Below are 18,374 nucleotides of genomic sequence, written 5' to 3'. Positions count from 1 at the left end.
GAGGCAGTATCACTTACTCCTTCCTCTGCCAACAGCCTTCAGCTAGATCTTGTCAGCTGGGAACATGTCCATACTATGCAGAAGGATGACTGTGTCCAGGCCCAGGGAAATACAATTGGAACTGAGTAGCTGGTGTTCAAGGACTATTTAAGAATGTGTGTACACCTCACAACACTTTACAGGCATATGTCATTATCATGGCACTTTGCTGTATTGCCCTTTGCAGATACTGCATTCTGGTTTTTTGCTTTACAAATTGAAGGTTTGTGGCAACCTTACATCCAGCAAGTCTATCGGTGTCATTTTACTGACAGCATTTGCTCACTCTGTATCTCTGTGTCACATTCTGATAATTCTCACAATCTTTCAAACTTTTCCATTATTATTATATTTGTTACGGTGATCTGTGATCAGTGATCTTTGATGTTACTACTATGACTCACTGAAGGTTCAGACAATGGTTAGGATTTTTTAGCAAAAAAGTACTTTCAAATTAAGGTAAGTATATTGATTCTTAGGCATAATACTACTGCACTTAATACACTAAAGTATAATATAAATATAACTTCTATATGCAGTGGGAAACAAAAAAATTCGTGTGACTCACTGTATTGCAGTGGTCTGGAACTGAACCCACATCTCCAAGGTGTCTGGATAAGTGTAAGTCACTGTGGGAGAAACTACAGATGGTGCAGTGGAGAGGGACATGATGCATACAGTTCTGAAAGGTGGGGACAGTCAGAAACTGGAAATGACAAATCAGAAAAGTGTCAAGTATGCAGAAGAAAGTGTAGAAATAATTTGCCTCAAGTAGCACTTGCACCAAAACACTGGTGGACACAGGGTAGGTTCCCGGTATGACTAAACACAGCCTCATTTTCATGCCCTCCCCTCGCCCCCCCTCCAGTTGCCAGTCACCAGGACCAGGTCTCCTCTGAGACCAACTTACCATGTTCACCCTGTAAAGCAATCAGGGCTCTCCCCACACACCCCCTGTTCTGTAACTATGTGAGACTGGAACGAAACAAGTCCTTAGGGAAAGACAGGACATGTGAGTGGTCAGCACTGACTCAGAGCAACTCAGGAAAGAGCAGACCCCAGGAAAGGAAAGACTATTACAACAAAATCCCAAAACAGGGTCTTTCAAGAAAAGCTTATATATAAATAGTGCCAATGACAATACCTGCAATCCTGATATAGGCAGTCACAAGGAAGTCTTAAAATTAAGTTCTCATCACAAGGAAAAAAAATGTGTAACTCTATATGGTGATAGATGTTAACTAGACTTACTATTGTGAGCATTTTGCAATATATACAAATACCAAATCATTATGTAATACACCTGAAACTAATATGTCCTATGCCAATTATATCTCAAAAAAAAGAGGAAAGGGGAAGAATCTGGGGCACAAGGTACCATAGATCTGGACACAGTCATCTAGCCAAGGAGAGGACAAGAAATGTGAGCTCTATTAGGCTGACTGCCAGACTGACTCCCAGACACTTCCCTGCATTCCTCGGGGTATCAGACGTTGGGGCTGCTTGAGGAGTACAGTGCTTGGGGCAGTGTACACAGCTCAGCACTGACATCCACAGCACATATGCCAGGTAAGTGGGGAAGTTAGCAGAGACAATGGTCTAGCCATGGAATGGAGAGAGCTGCCTCTTGGATGGGGGAAAGACAGAGAACAGTTGAGGACACTGGGAGGAATATGAAGGCCTTACCCAGGGATGTTGTAAGTTCAAAGTTCTCCAGCATCACATCATGGTACAGGAACCTCTGTGCCTCATCAAGGAGCCCCCACTCCTCCTGGGAGAAGTAAATGGCCACGTCTTCAAAGGTCACACAGGCCTGCCATGATGGGGACAGTTTGTTCCATGATCAGCTTCTCTCACAGGACCCCAAGTTCATCCACCCACCCACTCATACCCTGCTCACCGCCCCCCGCCACTTCCTCATCTCAGAGGAGATACCAGGCCCTGGTGTCATTGATGTGAACACTCTTCTCATGGTCCCTTTGATTATCCTGTCCACCCACAGCACCAGGCAGGTGGACAGACAGATGATATCTATGCTCTGGGCCTGGCACACAGGGAAGGACTACCTCTTACGAGGCAATTCTCCTAGGATGTCCCAGATCATGCCTCCAAGACATAACCAAGGGTGTGGGCTCACATTTTAACCTTATGTCCTCAGTGCCAGGGCCCTCAGGCCATCAGCTCACACTCCCTTTCCACATCACTCTTTGTACAACGTCTCTCTCAGTCACCACCTCTTTGTTGCCCTGCAACACAGGCATCTGCCTCTCCTTCCTACGTGTCATGGAACACATGGCATATAGAGAGTGCTCAGCAAATTCAAGCAGGATCCAACTACCCAGACCTCCATTGGTCCCCACTGCCATTGGCAGTCCTGCCTGACTCTGCTCCTTGCTTCAACCTCAGCCACCCAGAACCACTTGTGCATCTCATACAGTCATGTCCCTCTTCCACATGAGCTACACTTGATGTGCTCTCCTGTCACAGACTTCCTCTCCTTTCCTAACCATCATTCAAAATAGAGTCCCAGACACTTTCCACCCCAGGTCCAGTGACTCTCCCAGATGACCACTTGTGCCCCTTAAACTAAGCCACCAACCTGACTAAAACCCCCCAGAAACAGAAGGTCACAGCAAAACCCTGGTGAGCCCATAGAGCAGTGAATAAGCAGTAGACCTGGCCTCACTGTCAATCTTGCCTCAACTGCTCCTTTGCTGCCATTTCTGTCTCATGTGCACTCATCCCTCAGCAATCTAAATCACCTAGTAGCTCATCCTCTTTCCCACACTGTTCCCATGACCACTTATCTCCTTCACCTATGTTTGTGATGACTATCATCCTCCACCTTGGTGCCCAAGGACAAGGCCCAGCCCTCAGACCCCACTCTCCCCTTCCTGGGCTATTATTAACACTATCATGACCAAGACTATCGCCACTAAATGTGACCCACAGTGTTATGGACTGAATGTATGCATCCCCCCAAAATTTGTTATGTTGAAGCCTTAACCCCAAATGTGATGGTAGTTGGAGGCATGGCCTTTGGGAAATAATCAGGTTTAGATTAGGTTGTAAGAAGGAATCCTTATAAGAGGAAGACAGGCATCTCTTGCTCTGTCCACCTCCTTGTACCAAGAAAAGTCTATGTGAGGATACAGGGAGAAGGGAACCATCTGCAAGATGGGAACAGAGTCACCCACCAGGAATCCAACCTGCCAATACTTTGATTTTGGATTCCCAGCTTCTAGAACTGTGAGAAATAAAAAGTATTCTATTCTAGCCGTCTAAGCCAAGACACACAGCTCCACCCTGGTCCACATACTATCCACCACCTTCTTCAGGTGTCTGTCCTGAAACCCTCCCCAGAGACCTAGACCTGTGTGTCCAGCTGCCCACTTAATACCTCTACTGATTTGTTCTCTGAAACATCTCATACACTTAACATGACCAAAACAAAACCCCTAATACCGATTGAAAATTAACCCTGGGGCTTCCCTGGTGGTGCAGTGCTTAAGAATCTGCCTGTCAATGCAGGGGTTAGGGGTTTGATCCCTGGTCCGGGAAAATCCCACTTGCCACAGAGCAACAAAACCTGTGCACCACAACTACTGAGCCCACGCACCACAACTGCTGAAGCCCGTGCACTCTAGGGCCCACGAGCTGCAACTACTGAAGCCCATGTCCCTAGAGCCCATGCTCTGCAACAAGAGAAACCACCACGATGAGAAGCCCGCACACCGCAATGAAGAGTAGCCCCCCACTTGCCACAACTAGAGAAAACCCAGGCACAGCAACGAAGACCAAACGCAGTCAAAAAAAAAAAAGAAAAAAAAAAGAAAATTAATCCTACTACCAAATTCCAGATCCCAACTGATGGAGCTTCCATCCCTCTGGCTGCTACACCCCAAAACCTTACGGTCATCCCTGACTTCTACTCTCACAAAATCAGAAAATCTGAGCAGATCTAATGAAAAAACTGAATTCAGAATTTTAATCATGTCTACCACCTCCAAGGTCACCACACTGGTCCACATCATCAAGACTCTCCTGGACTGGTTACAGTAGCGTCTTCCCTGGTTTTCCTACCACCTTCCTCACCCCCCGCCCCATTCGGTTCTCCATTCTGCAGTCACAGGGAGCCTGATAAGAGCTGGGTCAGATCATCTCCCTCCTCCGCTCCAAACCTCCCATTGTTCCCATCACCTGCAGAATAGACACTCAACTTCTCAGAGCGCCATTCCAGGCCTGACTCCTGCCCCCTTGCTCTCTGTTCCCATGAGAAACAAAGGAGACTTGAGATTCCCTTGAACTAGCTCAGTCTCCCTTGCGAGCACCTGCACATTCTGGTACCTATACGCGAGGCAACCAGTCTAACACTCTGAACAGCTTTTGGAAAACTTCTGAAAGCCTAAATCAGGAGAGTCCTTTTCTGTTAACAAATGTCAATGCTTCCGGCCTCCTGAAAATGGCAGCCTGGCATTTCAAGCGCGACTCTGCCTCACCTTCTCTGTTCCCTGAACACACAAGGCAGATCTCGGAGTTCCCGAATCCTCCCGGCTCAACCCGACCTCCAAGCCTTGGCACCTGCCGGTCCCTCCGCCTGTGACCCTCTGCAACGCGCCGTCACACCGTCTGTCAGAAACAGGGCCCCACCCACGGCCGCCTCACCGTCCTGAATACCGGGGTCTGGGCTGCGGGCACGTGAGCCGGCGCCCCGCACTCGAGGCTTTAGTGTCTTGTGGGGTGAGGGCAGTGAGGGCCGGAGGACGAGAGTTTACCTGAGGCGGGTTCCTCAGCGCCGCCGCCGCCATCGGACTGTGGACGGGGCGGGGAACGGCGGGAAAGGAGGGGGGACGCGGGCACAGTGGACCCTACCCCAGGCCTGGCGCGGACAGCGTCTCCTCTCCGACCTTCTCGGTCTCGACTCGCCGCTGTGGAACCTGAGACCAAGCGAACATACCCCAAGCACCTACAAAACGACCGCCACGAGGAGAATGCCGGAAGTCCTGCCCCTACGCGGTGCTCTCACAAGGACGTGCCCTCCTCCTGAGCTTTAATTGGCTAATCGTCGAAGGCCCCCGGCGCAGCGTCCTCTGGGAAATGTAGTTCCAACAGCTCTGGGACCAAGCGTGGAGCGCTGCTCACCTGGACCTCCCGGTAAAGTGGCCCGGTTAGAGCACCTGTGCAAAGATACCAGAATCCTGAGATAAAAGTTTGGGACATAGGCCTTTCTGTTTCAATCATCTTTAAGACTGTGGAGGCCCGCTTGGAACAGGACTTCTGAAAGGACAAATATGCCTGGAAGGCTGTGGTCCAAGGCCATTTTGCTGGCTATAAGCTCAGTCTCCGGAACCAGAGGGAGCACATAGCACTTAAAATTGAAGGGGTCTGGGACTTCCCTGGTGCTCTTAAAATTGAAGGGGTCTGGGACTTCCCTGGTGGCGCAGTGGTTGAGGGTCCGCCTGCCGGTGCGGTGGACACAGATTCGGTCCCTGGTCTGGGAGGATCCCACGTGCCGCGGAGGGGCTGGGCCCGTGCGCTGCAACTACTCAGCGTGCATGCCGCGACTGCTGAAGCCCGTGCTCCTGGAGCCTGTGCTCCGCAGCAGGAGGGACCACCACAATGAGAAGCCAGAGCACCACAATGAAGAGTAGCCCCCGCTCACAGCAACTAGAGAAAGCCCGCGCGCAGCAACGAAGACCCAATGCAGCCAAAATTAAATAAATAAATTTATATTAAAAAGAATTGAAGGGGTCTATGCTCGAAATGAAACAGAATTCTAAATATCTAGGCAAGAGACGTGCTTACGTGTACAAAGCAAAGAAAACAAAGTAACTCCTGGTGGAAAACCGAACGAAACCAGAGTAACCTGGGGAAAGGTAGCTTGTGTTCATGGAGACAGTGGCATGGTTCGTGCCGAATTCCCAAACAACCTTGCTGCCAAGGCCGTGGACACAGAATCTGTGTGATGCCATACACCTCAAGGATTTAAACTTATTGAAAAATGAATACATTAAAGTGGAAAAAACCAAAATGAAACAAAAATTGAGGGGACACAAAATCTGATCTCTTTGATGAGAAGTGATTATCATTCTTACTGTTATAGCAGGGATTGCGTGGGCATGAGGAGTTGAGATTATTCCAGAAAAAGTTGTGAAATGAAGATCACTGAAAGCCACTAATGATTATGTACTTATTTAAAGATGATGGCTGGATAGCTCTGGGAAAATATCAGTAGAGGATTAGAAAACAAAAGTTAAGATCTCAAAGAAAACTGAACAGGACACACTGGAGTCTGAGAAGAGACAGTTATCTGAGCAGTGGCTATGCTGAAACTTTGGCCACTCAGGATTTTGTTTTAGAAATGTGATTATTTTTTCATTCGTGAAAATATTAATACTTTGAAGTATAGCTTAAAAGGACTTTCAAAGTAGCCTTAACAGTAAAAAGCAAAAATGGATGTGGAATCTAGGGTGTCATGTTTAATAAATTTTATTTTATTTTATTTTATTTATTTTTCGGTCTTCATTACTGTGTGCGGACTTTCTCTAGTTGCCCAGAGCAAGGGCTACTCTTCATTGCGGTGCGCGGTCTTCTCATTGTGATGGCTTCTCTTGTTGTGGAGCACAGGCTCTAGGTGTGCAGGCTTCAGTAGTTGTGGCTCGCAGGCTCTAGAGTGCAGGCTCAGTAGTTGTGGAGCATGGGCTTAGTTGTTCCATAGCATGTGGGATCTTCCCGGACCAGTGATCAAACCCGTGTCTCCTGCATTGGCAGGCGGATTCTTAACCAGTGCCCACCATGGAAGTCCCTCAGTTCTTTAATAAATGTTCAGTGAGCATCTACTGAGTTTCAGGCACTACTGTAGGTGCACAAGAAAAGTCAGAAAACAAGACAGACAAGTCTGTCCTTGTGAGTTTTCGACCATTTAAGGAACACAGACAGGAAACATGAAAGAAGTGCTAAATTAAAAGTACATTAGAATGAAAGAGAATAGGTGAAGATGTCCTCTTAGGGTCCTGGGAGGCAGGTAAGTCTGGGTTGCAAGGTTGGGGCGGCATTTGGCCACAGTACTTTGAGGATAGCAGGAAGCCTCGGTGATGGTTACATTGTCCTGGACAGGTCCTGCTCCCTCAGGCCAGTCCCGAGATTGTCTCAGCAGTTGTGTGGTAAAGGGCTGGCACTGTTCTCAGCCAGAGTCCAGGACTCACTCTGATGGCTTGACCCCCACACAGGACCCCTCTGCCAGCTTGGACAACTGGGAAAAGTGGAGACTATGCCCCAAGTGTGACAGGTGGTAAAGGAATTGGATAAAGCTTAATGGCCTAGAAGTCACTCAAGAGGCAGGTGATGCTGAGGGAAACCCCTCTGCCCATTCAGTGTAAGTAGAACTTTACATCCAAAATCATACAGGCAATATTGCCATCCAAAAGCTGCTATTATCTGAGGGATTTCTTTGGAAGGAAAGCACCAAAGAGCTGGCCGTGACCAACTGATTAAGAATCAAGTCAATAGAGGGAGCTTCCCTGGTGGCGCAGTGGTTGAGAGTCTGCCTGCCGCCCCGGTCCGGGAAGATCCCACATGCCGTGGAACGGCTGGGCCCGTGAGCCATGGCCGCTGGGCCTGAGCGTCTGGAGCCTGTGCTCCGCAACGGGAGAGGCTGCAACAGTGAGAAGCCCGCGTACAGCAAAAAAAAAAAAAAAAAAAAAATACTTAAAAGATTTTTTCACAAGCACAGAACTATTTTTGCAGCATTTTTGGTAATAACCAAGATTGAATAAATCAGGGTGCATCCTCCTAAGAGAGCACTGGGCAGTTGTGGACATGAGGAGTAAGTTATTTCAACTATGCAGACCTAAACTGTCAGTAACTATCAGAATACTTTGTGCAGTTAGCTTTATTTTGGCAAGAAAGTGAATATAATTCATATAGTTTATGCATTTCTATATATTTATGCATTTATATCTTAATAATGGAAAAATAAAAACTGTATACAAGGATCACCTGTGAGATGAGGAGAAGGAAGAGGACAGAGGAGAAAGGATGAAACTATAGCGCTCAGAATGTACTTGTTTTGTTTTTGTTTTAGAATTATGTAATTATAGCGTCTGAATAGATATAACAAAATAGTTTAAGATATAGTCACATAAATGAAAACAAAACTAAAATAAACCTGTGTAACAAACTTTGGATTTAACCAAAAAAGAGGAATTATTTCCAATGAAAACTAAAGTTAATATGACAGTGTTCTACATTAATAAATAAGAGAATGAAATAAAGATCAAACATTTCCATGATAATACTTTGAGTAAAAAATTTATTTAAATTTTGAAATTACATACATGTTGTTTCTAAAAACTTCTTAAAAGAAATGCCATATGGACAGATGTGCAAACAGGAAAAGGCAAAAACATAGTGTGCTCTTTTTCCTAGTTTTTTTCCTAGTTCTGACCAAGTTTTTACTGTGTTACCAGGTCATCCAATCCAGATTGTTAGACCCATTCTTTTTTTAAGTTAAAAAAGTTTCAATTAAAACACTATGTGAGGAGTAACATCAGCAAAATGGTGGACTAGTAAGCTCCAAGCCCTCTTTCCCCCATAGAGATTAAAAACAAAACTGTCAACTGAGAATTCTATACCTGGCAAAACTCCCTTTAAAAAATGAGGGATGGACTTCCCTGGTGGCGCAGTCATTAAGAATCCGTCTGCCAATGCAGGAGACATGAGTTCGAGCCCTGATCCGGGAAGATCCCACCTGCCGCAGAGCAACTAAGCCCATGTACCACAACTACCAAGCCGGCACGCCACGACTACTGAGCCTGCGCTCTAAAGCCTGTGAGCCACAACTACTGAGCCCGCGTGCCTAGAGCCCATACTCCACAACAAGCGAAGCCACCACAATGAGAATCCCACACACGGCAACGTAGAGTAGCCCCTGCTCGCTACAACTAGAGAAAGCCCATGCACAGCAATAAAGACCCAATGCAACCAAAAATAAATAAATAAATAAACAAACAAACAAATTTATTTACTTAAAAAAAGAGCATATATGTATTTTAAAAAGAAAAAAAGGAGAGGGCTTCTCTGGGCATAGTCTTCACTTTTCCCAGTTGTCCACACGCCACAACTACTGAAGCCTGCGAACCTACAGCCCATGCTCCAGAACAAGAGAAGCCACCAGAATGAGAACCCCGGGCACCGCAATGAAGGGTAGCCCCCACTCGCCGCAACTAGAGAAAGCCGCGTGCAGCAACGAAGACCCAACGCAGCCAAAAATAAATATAAATTAATTTTTTTTAAAATGAGGGAGAAATAAAGACATTACCAGATAAACAAAAGCTGAAGGGTGCTCATTACCACTGGACAGGTAGGGATTTTTATGTTTTGTGCCCGACTATATCCCCAGTTTTAACACATACCTGCATTTGATGGTAACACATGACATATATGTCAAGTTTAAATATATATTCCAGGTGGAGAGGTTGAGGGCTTAATGGGAGGTAACAGCAGTGCAGAGAGGAGAATCAGAATGAATCGCAGAAGAATGTAGGGAGTAGAAACCTCAAGACTGCTTCAGCACCCTGCCTAGATGATGAACCTATTAACATTCTTTAAAATTAAACAGAGGGGCTCTTTCCCGTCTTGCAAGATGGCAGGTGAAAAGGCTGAGAAGCCAGATACTAAGGAGAAAAAACCTGAAGCCAAGAAGGCTGAGACTGGTGACAAGGTTCAAAAGGTGAAGCAGGTTAAGAAGCGGAAACCCCACTGCAGCCAAAACCCTGTCCTGGTCAGAGGAATTGGCAGATATTCCTGATCAGCTATGTATTCCAGAAAGGCCTTGTACAAGAGGAAGTATTCAGCATCTAAATCCAAGGTTGAAAAGAAAAAGAAGGTGAAGGTCCTTGCTACTGTCACAAAACCAGTTGGTGGTGACAAGAATGGTGTTACCCAGGTGGTTAAACTTCGCAAAATGCCTAGGTATTATGCTACTGAAGATGTGCCTTGAAAGCTGTTGAGTCACGGCAAAAAACCCTTCAGTAAGCATGTGAGAAAACTGCGCCAGCATCACTCCTGGGACCATCCTGGTTATCCTCACTGGGCACCACAGAGGCAAGAGGGTCATTTTCCTGAAGCAGCTGATCTGTGGCTTGCTACTTGTGACTGGGCCTCTGTCCCTCAATCGAGATACTCTGCGGAGAACACACCAGAAATTTGTCATTGCCACTTCCACCAAAATTGATATCAGTGGTGTGAAAATCCCAGAACATCTCACTGACGCTTACTTCAAGAAGAAGCTGCGTAAGCCCAGGCACCAGGAAGGTGAGATCTTCAACACAGAGAGAGAGAAATACGAGATTACAGAGCAGCGCAAGGTTGATCAAAAAGATGTGGACTCACAAATTCTGCGAAGAATCAAAGCTGTTCCTCAGCTCCAGGGCTACCTCCTCTCTGCGTTTGCTCTCACAAACAGAATTTATCCTCACAAAGCAGTGTTCTAAACTTCTTACAAAGAACCTAATTAAATAACTCAGTCCATTTCCTTTGTGTCTTTTCTCTCTCTCTTTTTTTTTTAAATCTGCCTGAAGGTATGGTATGACTCAGCCAATTTGATGGGATGTTAGCCTCTACTAAGAGGAGTGGGATTGGAGGGGAGTGCTATCAGCTGCAGTGGAATTCCCTCTTTGGATCAACATTCTTAGCTTCCTAAGTGTCTTCTCAGTTTTTTCACAAAGCACCTACAAATACAAAGTAGTGGCATTTCCCCAACCATCACTGGACAAGTCCGTACTAACTGTATACGGATAAGAAACAACTGTGGGCTCTTCAGGCCACAAACTTCCCTCCCTTTCCATGAATTAACATCCATTTCTGCCCAATTCAGTCTTTCTCCATAGTCATTACTATTAGTTTCTTGTGTATCTAGTTTCTTAAAGCATACACAACAAATTAGTATAATTACCTTTCCCCGTTTTTAACCAAAAACCCCATGTGCAGTACATGCTGTTATACAGATAACAAATGAATTTGATTATTCCATAGGAAGTGTCCATCTTTACTGATGCATAGTATAGTAGTGCATTCTATGGATATTTGGGTTTCCATTATTTGTAATTATACAGGTTTCCCCTGCTATCCAAAAGTGGAGTATGCCTCTGAAACCTTCTGTAAGCCAAAATAGCAAAAATTGAAGAAATTGCCTTATGACACATCTTGCTAACAGAGACATAAAATGGGATAAAACACAGATGCTCACAGACAATTCAAAGTGATGGCTCTGGATGCTGAGATGCCAGAGTGTAGTAGTTCCCAGGGAAAGAGCTTGGCAGTGCCACTCCCACTGCCCAGACATGCTGCCGTCTCTAGTGGCTCTCTGCAAAACAAACTGCTGTTTTCCCCCTCTGCCTTTTTCCATAAATGTGAAAATCTCAATTTTTTTCCAGTTAACAAAGACAGGTACGAATGAAGTTCTTTCGGTTAAAGCAAACTTTCAGAAAGTACTGGGTACCGGAGTGCGATGTAGTAACTTGAAGTGTGCATACAGATGAGCAAGTACCAGGTAAGAATTAGCTTTTTGCTGAGTCAAAGGATTTAGGCAGTTTTGGTAGATGGTGCCAAACTGCTTTCCATGGAGGTTGTACCAATTTATACTCATGTATAAGAGTGCCCATTATCCTACAGGCTCCCTAAAATGATGGGTCATTAGACTTGGATTTTTGGCAATAGATAGGTGAAAAATGATTGGTGGGTTTTTAAAGTTGGTTTTATTGATAATTTACATTTGGTAAAGTTGATTTTTTTGTGTGCAGTGCTGTGGCATCTATACAGTTTGGGAAGCACCACCATCACCCAAGTTCCTTCATGTTTTTTCAAAAGTCAGTTTCCACTCCTAGTAACCACTGATCAAATTTTTGTTTTCCTAGTTTTGTCTTTTCCAGAACATCAGGTAATATGTTTTCTGGCATAATATCTGTGACATTTGTTCACATTTTAATGGTTCAGTAGTTCTTTTTATTGTCAGTCAGCATTCTATTGTATCAATGTATCACTGTTTATTCTAAAATATACCCATTGAAAGATATTTGGTTTGTTTATAATTATTGGAGATTATGAATAAAGCCACTATAAACATTCACATACAAAAAAAAAATTAAACAGAGGGGACTTCCCTGGAAGTCCAGTGGGTAAGGCTCTGCACTCGCAATACAGGGGGCCCGGTGTTCAATCCCTGGTCAGGGAACTAGATCCCGCACACTGCAACTAAGATTTCACATGCTGCAACTAAGAAGTCCACATTCCACAACAAAGACAGCACGTGCCACAACCAAGATCCAGAGCAGCCAAAATAAATAAACTAATTAATTAATTAAATACTAAAATTAAACAGAAAAGAGAGATGACTAGTAGAATAGTAATACCAAAAAATTATATTGATGAAGCGAAATATAGTAAGAGCTATAAGGAAAGAAACAGAACTACTGCTAAGAGAAATTAGGAAATAAATTTGTTAAAAAGTTTGACCATCTTAGAGTAGGAATAAACAGTTTGTATTAGAGACAAGAAAGGCTTTTAAATCCAAAATTTGCCCTCCTTACTGACCACAGCTGACCCTTAAGAACTGCAGTCATTCAATAACAAATAAAGGCTCTTAACATTCTTCTGATTAAAAAGATTCTACAGGGGTGTAATTGGAGTTAATTAAGAAAATGCTGGACTTCCCTGGTGGCGCAGTGGTTAAGAATCTGCCTGCCAACACAGAGGACACGGGTTCGAGCCCTGGTTGGGGAAGATTCCACATGCTGTGGAGAAACTAAGCCCGTGTGCTACAACTACTGAGCCTGCGCTCTAGAGCCCGCCTGCCTAGCGCCCGTGCTCCGCAACAAGAGAGACCACAGCAATGAGAAGCCCATGCACCACAACGAAGAGTAGCCCCCGCTCGCCGCAACTAGAGAAAGCCTGTGCACAGCAACGAAGACCCAACGCAGCCATAATAAATAAATTTATTTTTAAAAAATGCCTCTCTCCAAGAAAGGGATATGAAGATACTCAGCACAGTGTTTGTGGTCTGAATATTGGTTGAACCAAACTGTTTAATGTCTTGTAAGTGGTACACTAAGAACCAAGAAGTATCTGAGATCTTTATACTGAATGGAGGTGAGATATTATTGGAATTAAGATATTAAGTACATATAAAACATGCTTCTATTTCACAGTAACATTTATATCTGGGAATTCTTCACATCCCTGATCATTCCTGCCATTTGAAACTTGCAAACATTCAGTCATGGCTTTCTTATGTGACTCTTTCAGTTCACAAAATGGGAAAGGACGATCATCTCTTTCAGTGATGAGAGAAATTTAGAGAAAAATTCCTATCAACTTCCACTAGCAAATTGCACCTGGAAAATAATTTTTAATAGTGTATGTAAACAATGGCTATAGAGATGCTAAAACAATGCTCAGTAGCTGTGAGTTCAACACACTCTTTACTGATCTTCAATGCATGTGGAGTGAAGGCTTTAGAATGGATGTGAGGATCAGTCAGTTTGGTCAGAAATGAAAGAGGAATTCAGACAGGCTATCAGAGAGAATGTGGAGAAGAAAATCAGGCAGCCATAAAGCAAGTAGACAAGGGTGACATATGTCTCTGGTTCCCTCTATTTTCTCACATCTCTGGGGGCTAGAAGCCTGAGATCAAGATGTCAGTAGGGTTGGTTCCTTCTGAGAGCTGTTTCATGACTTTCCCAAAACTTCTGATGATTTGCTTACAATCTCTAATGATTCCTGTTACACAGAAGCATCAACCCAATCTCTGCCTTCATCTTCACCTGGCATTCTCTTCTAAGGACTGTATCTAAATTTTCTGTTCTTATATGGATTCCAGTTATATTGAATTAAGGGCTTACACTACTGCATTCTGACCTCATCCTAACTTAATTCTAGTATGTGTAACAGACGAATGCCACAGACATAATAACGTTCAAAACAAGGAAAACACAAAAGAGAAAATTTTGTAGGTCACCATTTACTTCCACTCAATTATAGTCAAAAAAAATCCATGGTGATAGTGTAAATAGTGGTTACCATTGTAGGAGGAACTATTGACAAGGATGGGCCACCAGGAACCTACCGAAGTGTTGGAAATATTCTAAATTTTGATCTGAGTGAAGAATATTTTGGTCTATACCTGTGTAAAAATTTAAGTGAACCCATAAGATTTGTGTGCATCATTGTACATTTTAGTTAAAAAATGAAATAAAGAGTAAGTGGAAGGAATTTTCTGGCACTCCAGTGATTAAGACTACGCACTTCCACTGCAGGGGGCACGGATTCAATCCCTGGTCAGGGAACGAAAATCCCGCATGTGGTACAGCCAAAAAACAAAAAACAAAAAGAGTAAATGGGATTTAAAAAAGGAACAACACACTTCCCTTTCAAGAACTACTCAACTTCTTCTAATAGCTTGATTTTATGAGTAAAGTCAAGAATTTTTTTTTTTTTTTTTTTTTTTTTTTTTTGCTGTACGCGGGCCTCTCACTGTCGTGGCCTCTCCCGTTGTGGAGCACAAGCTCCGGACGCGCAGGCTCAGCAGCCATGTCTCATGGGCCCAGCCGCTCCGCGGCACGCGGGACCCTCCCGGACCGGGGCACGAACTCCCATCCCCGCATCGGCAGGCGGACTCTCAACCACTGCGCCACCAGGGAATCCCTGAAGAATATTTTTGTTGGCTTTATTTTTCATCCAATTGGAGCATAGTTTTTGTTGAGTAGAGATGATTAAGATACAGAAGATCCAGAAAATAAATGAAGCAAATTCACAGAGAAAACATGAGAAAGTATGATGCATACCCTGTTATAGCAATTGGCCATGGCCTGATGCAAGAATTCTACTGTGGAGGACAAGAAGGGAAAGAGAAGTTCCGAAACAGATATAGGTGAATCTTTAAAATTGATGACCAAGGAATAGAAGTGTATAGACTTTATTTCCATAAGGTGCTGAGATCAGGCAGGATGATCACAATGCTAATGACAGCAGGGATAAAAACCACTAATTCACCCACAGCATCAGGCTGTGTTCTGTACTCTTCTCTTAAACATTTTATCCTAATAACATTTTTGCACAGTAGATGCCGTATTACCCCATTTTAACAAGAAGGAAACTGATGTACAGAGTTCATTAACTTGCCCAGGGTCACACTGCTCAAAAGTAGCAAAGCTGGGATTTGACACCATGTGGAATGGCTCCAGAGATGTGTTCCTGGGTGCTACACTAAGGAGGAAACAACTCATAGCAGCTGTGTGGGGCCAACAGCCATGGAGGAAGGTAGACATGACGTAAGGGGGAAGTGTGAGTGGGAGGATTTAATGGTCACAGTGGTCGGGGAGAGGATGATTTGCTGACGATTTTGGTTCAAAGAGGACATCTCGCAGACATCAACTATCATCTACTCTCACCCACATTTTATAAAAGAAAGGACTTTCGTTTTTGGTTTTTTGGCTGCATTGGGTCTTCGCTGCTGCGCGCGGGTTTTCTCTAGTTGCAGCGAGTGGGGGCTACTCTTCGTTGCAGTGCGTGGGCTTCTCATTGCGGTGGCTTCTCTTGTTGCAGAGCACAGGCTCTAGGCGCACGGGCTTCAGCAGTTGCAGCACGCGCGCTCAGTAGTTGTGGCTCGCGGGTTCTAGAACACAGGCTCAGTAGTTGCTGTGCACGGGTTTAGTTGCCCCGCAGCATGTGGGATCTTCACAGATCAGGGATCAAACCCGTGTCCCCTGCATTGGTAGGTGGATTCTTAACAACTGCACCACCAGGGAAGTCCCTATATTTAATTTTTTGATGTCTCTTCCTAAAATTTCACAAATCTTTGCCTTTGGGCAAAAAAATAAATGCTATTTCATATTTTTATTTCATTAGTTATACCCAAATTTTCTCCTTTAAATCTTAAGTAGTGTTTTCCAAATTATAATATTAAAAAATTTAATTATAAAACTATAAATTTCATTGTGAAAATTTTAACAAATCTATAGGTGTATAATTTTTTGGGTGTGTGGTACGTGGCTTCTCACCGCTGCAGCCTCTCCCGTTGCAGAGCACAGGCTCCGGAAGTGCAGGCCAGCAGCCATGGCCCACGGGCCCGGCCACTCCACGACATGTGGGATCCTCCCGGACCGGGGCACGAACCCGTGTCCCCTGCATCAGCAGGTGGACTCCCAACCACTGCGCCACCAGAGAAGCCCTAGGTGTATAAATTTAAGGTGAATCTTCACTCTGACACCTCCTACCCTGCTCCGTTCCACCGTCTCACCTCAGATAGATAACCCTGCTTCACCTAGTGAAGTATCCTTTTGGAGAATTTATATTCAGTCACTAAGATTTCTCTTAAATCACATCTGCTGCTTTATGGCTGAGTGAATTCATCTTCTTCGTCTCTTACACAACATACTAATCAATGTCTAAGGGATATGAATGGACATGAGTAATAAGATATGTTCTTCTCCTACTCACCCACCCCACCCCCAGCTAGATCATTTTATCACTAGTGTTGTAGTTTGTTTACCGAGGCATGTCCTTACACTTAAATACAAATTGTTCTCTTTATTTCAGTTACTGAAATATGATTGATATATATTTTACAAAGCATTTAATTTACTGAATCCTAAAGTGCACAATCATTTTGGAAACAAGATTAGAAAAATATATCATATAAAATTGTATGTATTCATCATGCTAAATGATTTTCAAAATTATTTAAATTTTTGGTTGTTTTGTAACCTTTCATATGTTCTGTCAGATGCAGCTACAAAACGGAACGTGAGAGAGGCCCAGGAAAACAAATTTTATTATAGTCACAAGCCCTAGAAACACAGGCACTCATGGCAAGAGGAGAACACATGGGGAGAGGTCACCAAGGGAGTGGGCTCAATCAAGTAGGTGGGGAGGAGGGAAAGAGAAGGAGGGGGAGGAATCTGTGGGCTAGTGCCTTTATTGAGTTCCAGAGGGGACAAAGGGTGAAGGAAGATTTCACTGGAAGGTTTGAATATTCCTTGGTCACAGTCAGGGGAGGGCAAAAAGAGGAATTTGTGGCAGGGGCCAGCCTCCACACTGGTGCACCTGGTCACTCTAGTGGGATGTTTATGCCCAGTCTGTGAGGGTGTTGAGGTAGCAGGAAAACCTGAATTTTTACAGTTTACAATGTAGCAAGCCAATTTTTAAAAATATCTAAAATTTAAATCATTTGACTATTGGTTGTTTTGTTTTGTTTTGTTTTGGCTGCATTGGGTCTTCGTTGCTTCATGCGAGTTTTCTCCAGTTGCGGCGAGCGGGGGCCACTCTTCGCTGCGGTGCGTGGGCCTCTCATTGCTGTGGCCTCCCTTATTGCAGAGCACGGGCTCTAGGCACGGGGGCCTGAGAAGTTGTGGCTCTCAGGCTCTAGAGCACAGGCTCAGTAGTTGTGGTGCACAGGATTAGTCGCTCTGTGGCATGTGGGATCTTCCCGGGCCAGGGCTCGAATCTGTGTCCCCCGCATTGGCAGGCAGACTCCTAACCACTGTGCCACCAGGGAAGCCCTGACTATTGTTTTTGTTACAGAAGACAGATGATATAATTTTTGTTTTTTCTTTTCTATTTTTTTTTTTTTTTTTTTTTGGCCACACTGCCCGGTATGCAGGATCTTAGTTCCCTGACCAGGGATTGAACCTGTGTCCCCTGCAGTGGAAGTGTGGTGTCCTAACCACTGGACCGCCAGGAAATTCCCAACATAATTCTTTATTATAGGAAACTGACCTTAATGTCAGTTTCCAATGTATATATGAAACATTCAATGTCCTTTTCAATGTAACTTGGCTTTTTCTGGTGTTTATGAGAAAATCATATTTTATAATGTGTGATTTTTTTTCTAAGAATTACTTATTCATATACATTTCCCCCCAAAAAAGCACTGAGATTATAATCACCTCTTATTGTTCTGTATATTTACATGTTTTCATTGAGTTTTACTTTTTTATTTGTTTTAGGAATCTTTCAGCAATAAGTATGATAAAAGTGAAAAAAGTTCTAATTTTTATAAATACAAATGTGCTAAAGATGTTTTAAGTCCACAGGTTTGGTACATGCTTACTAATACTTTGCCCAGGCAAAATTATGAAGATATATTGCAGCATTTTTACCTAAGAGATTGACTGTTCCTTATGTTTAGATCTAGTGTCTATTTATTTTCTTTAAGATTAAAGTTGGAAATATAGCTCTAATGTCTTAATTAAATCTCCAAGTATTTTAATAGCATATATTAAATAAGTCATTTCTCCAAACTAATTCATCAACTTTTATCATGTATAAACTTCTCTAGA

At 43.9% G+C, this 18,374-nt stretch overlaps 1 protein-coding gene and 2 pseudogenes across 2 annotated transcripts in view; 2 read left to right on the top strand and 1 right to left on the bottom strand.

The window, feature by feature from the left end:
* The window catches only part of LOC101284875 (zinc finger protein interacting with ribonucleoprotein K-like), a 39,424-nt gene extending 34,375 nt beyond the window's left edge, over nt 1-5,049 (bottom strand). Inside the window, 2 exon segments of the mRNA XM_033411867.2 lie at nt 1,726-1,852; nt 4,815-5,049. Coding sequence (XP_033267758.2) covers nt 1,726-1,852; nt 4,815-4,847 — 160 coding nt within the window. The 5' untranslated portion in view covers nt 4,848-5,049.
* Nucleotides 5,050-5,330: 281 nt separating this feature from the next.
* On the top strand, nt 5,331-6,503 carry LOC117197936 (60S ribosomal protein L35a-like; annotated as a pseudogene).
* Nucleotides 6,504-9,679: 3,176 nt separating this feature from the next.
* On the top strand, nt 9,680-10,582 carry LOC101285137 (60S ribosomal protein L6-like; annotated as a pseudogene). The gene has a single exon (XR_007474256.1). The product of XR_007474256.1 is annotated as a 60S ribosomal protein L6-like (transcript).
* Nucleotides 10,583-18,374: the final 7,792 nt, after the last annotated feature.

This window comes from Orcinus orca, chromosome 20, assembly GCF_937001465.1.
Source record: "Orcinus orca chromosome 20, mOrcOrc1.1, whole genome shotgun sequence".
NCBI lineage: Eukaryota > Metazoa > Chordata > Mammalia > Artiodactyla > Delphinidae > Orcinus > Orcinus orca.
This window is presented reverse-complemented; position numbering and strand designations above follow the sequence as displayed.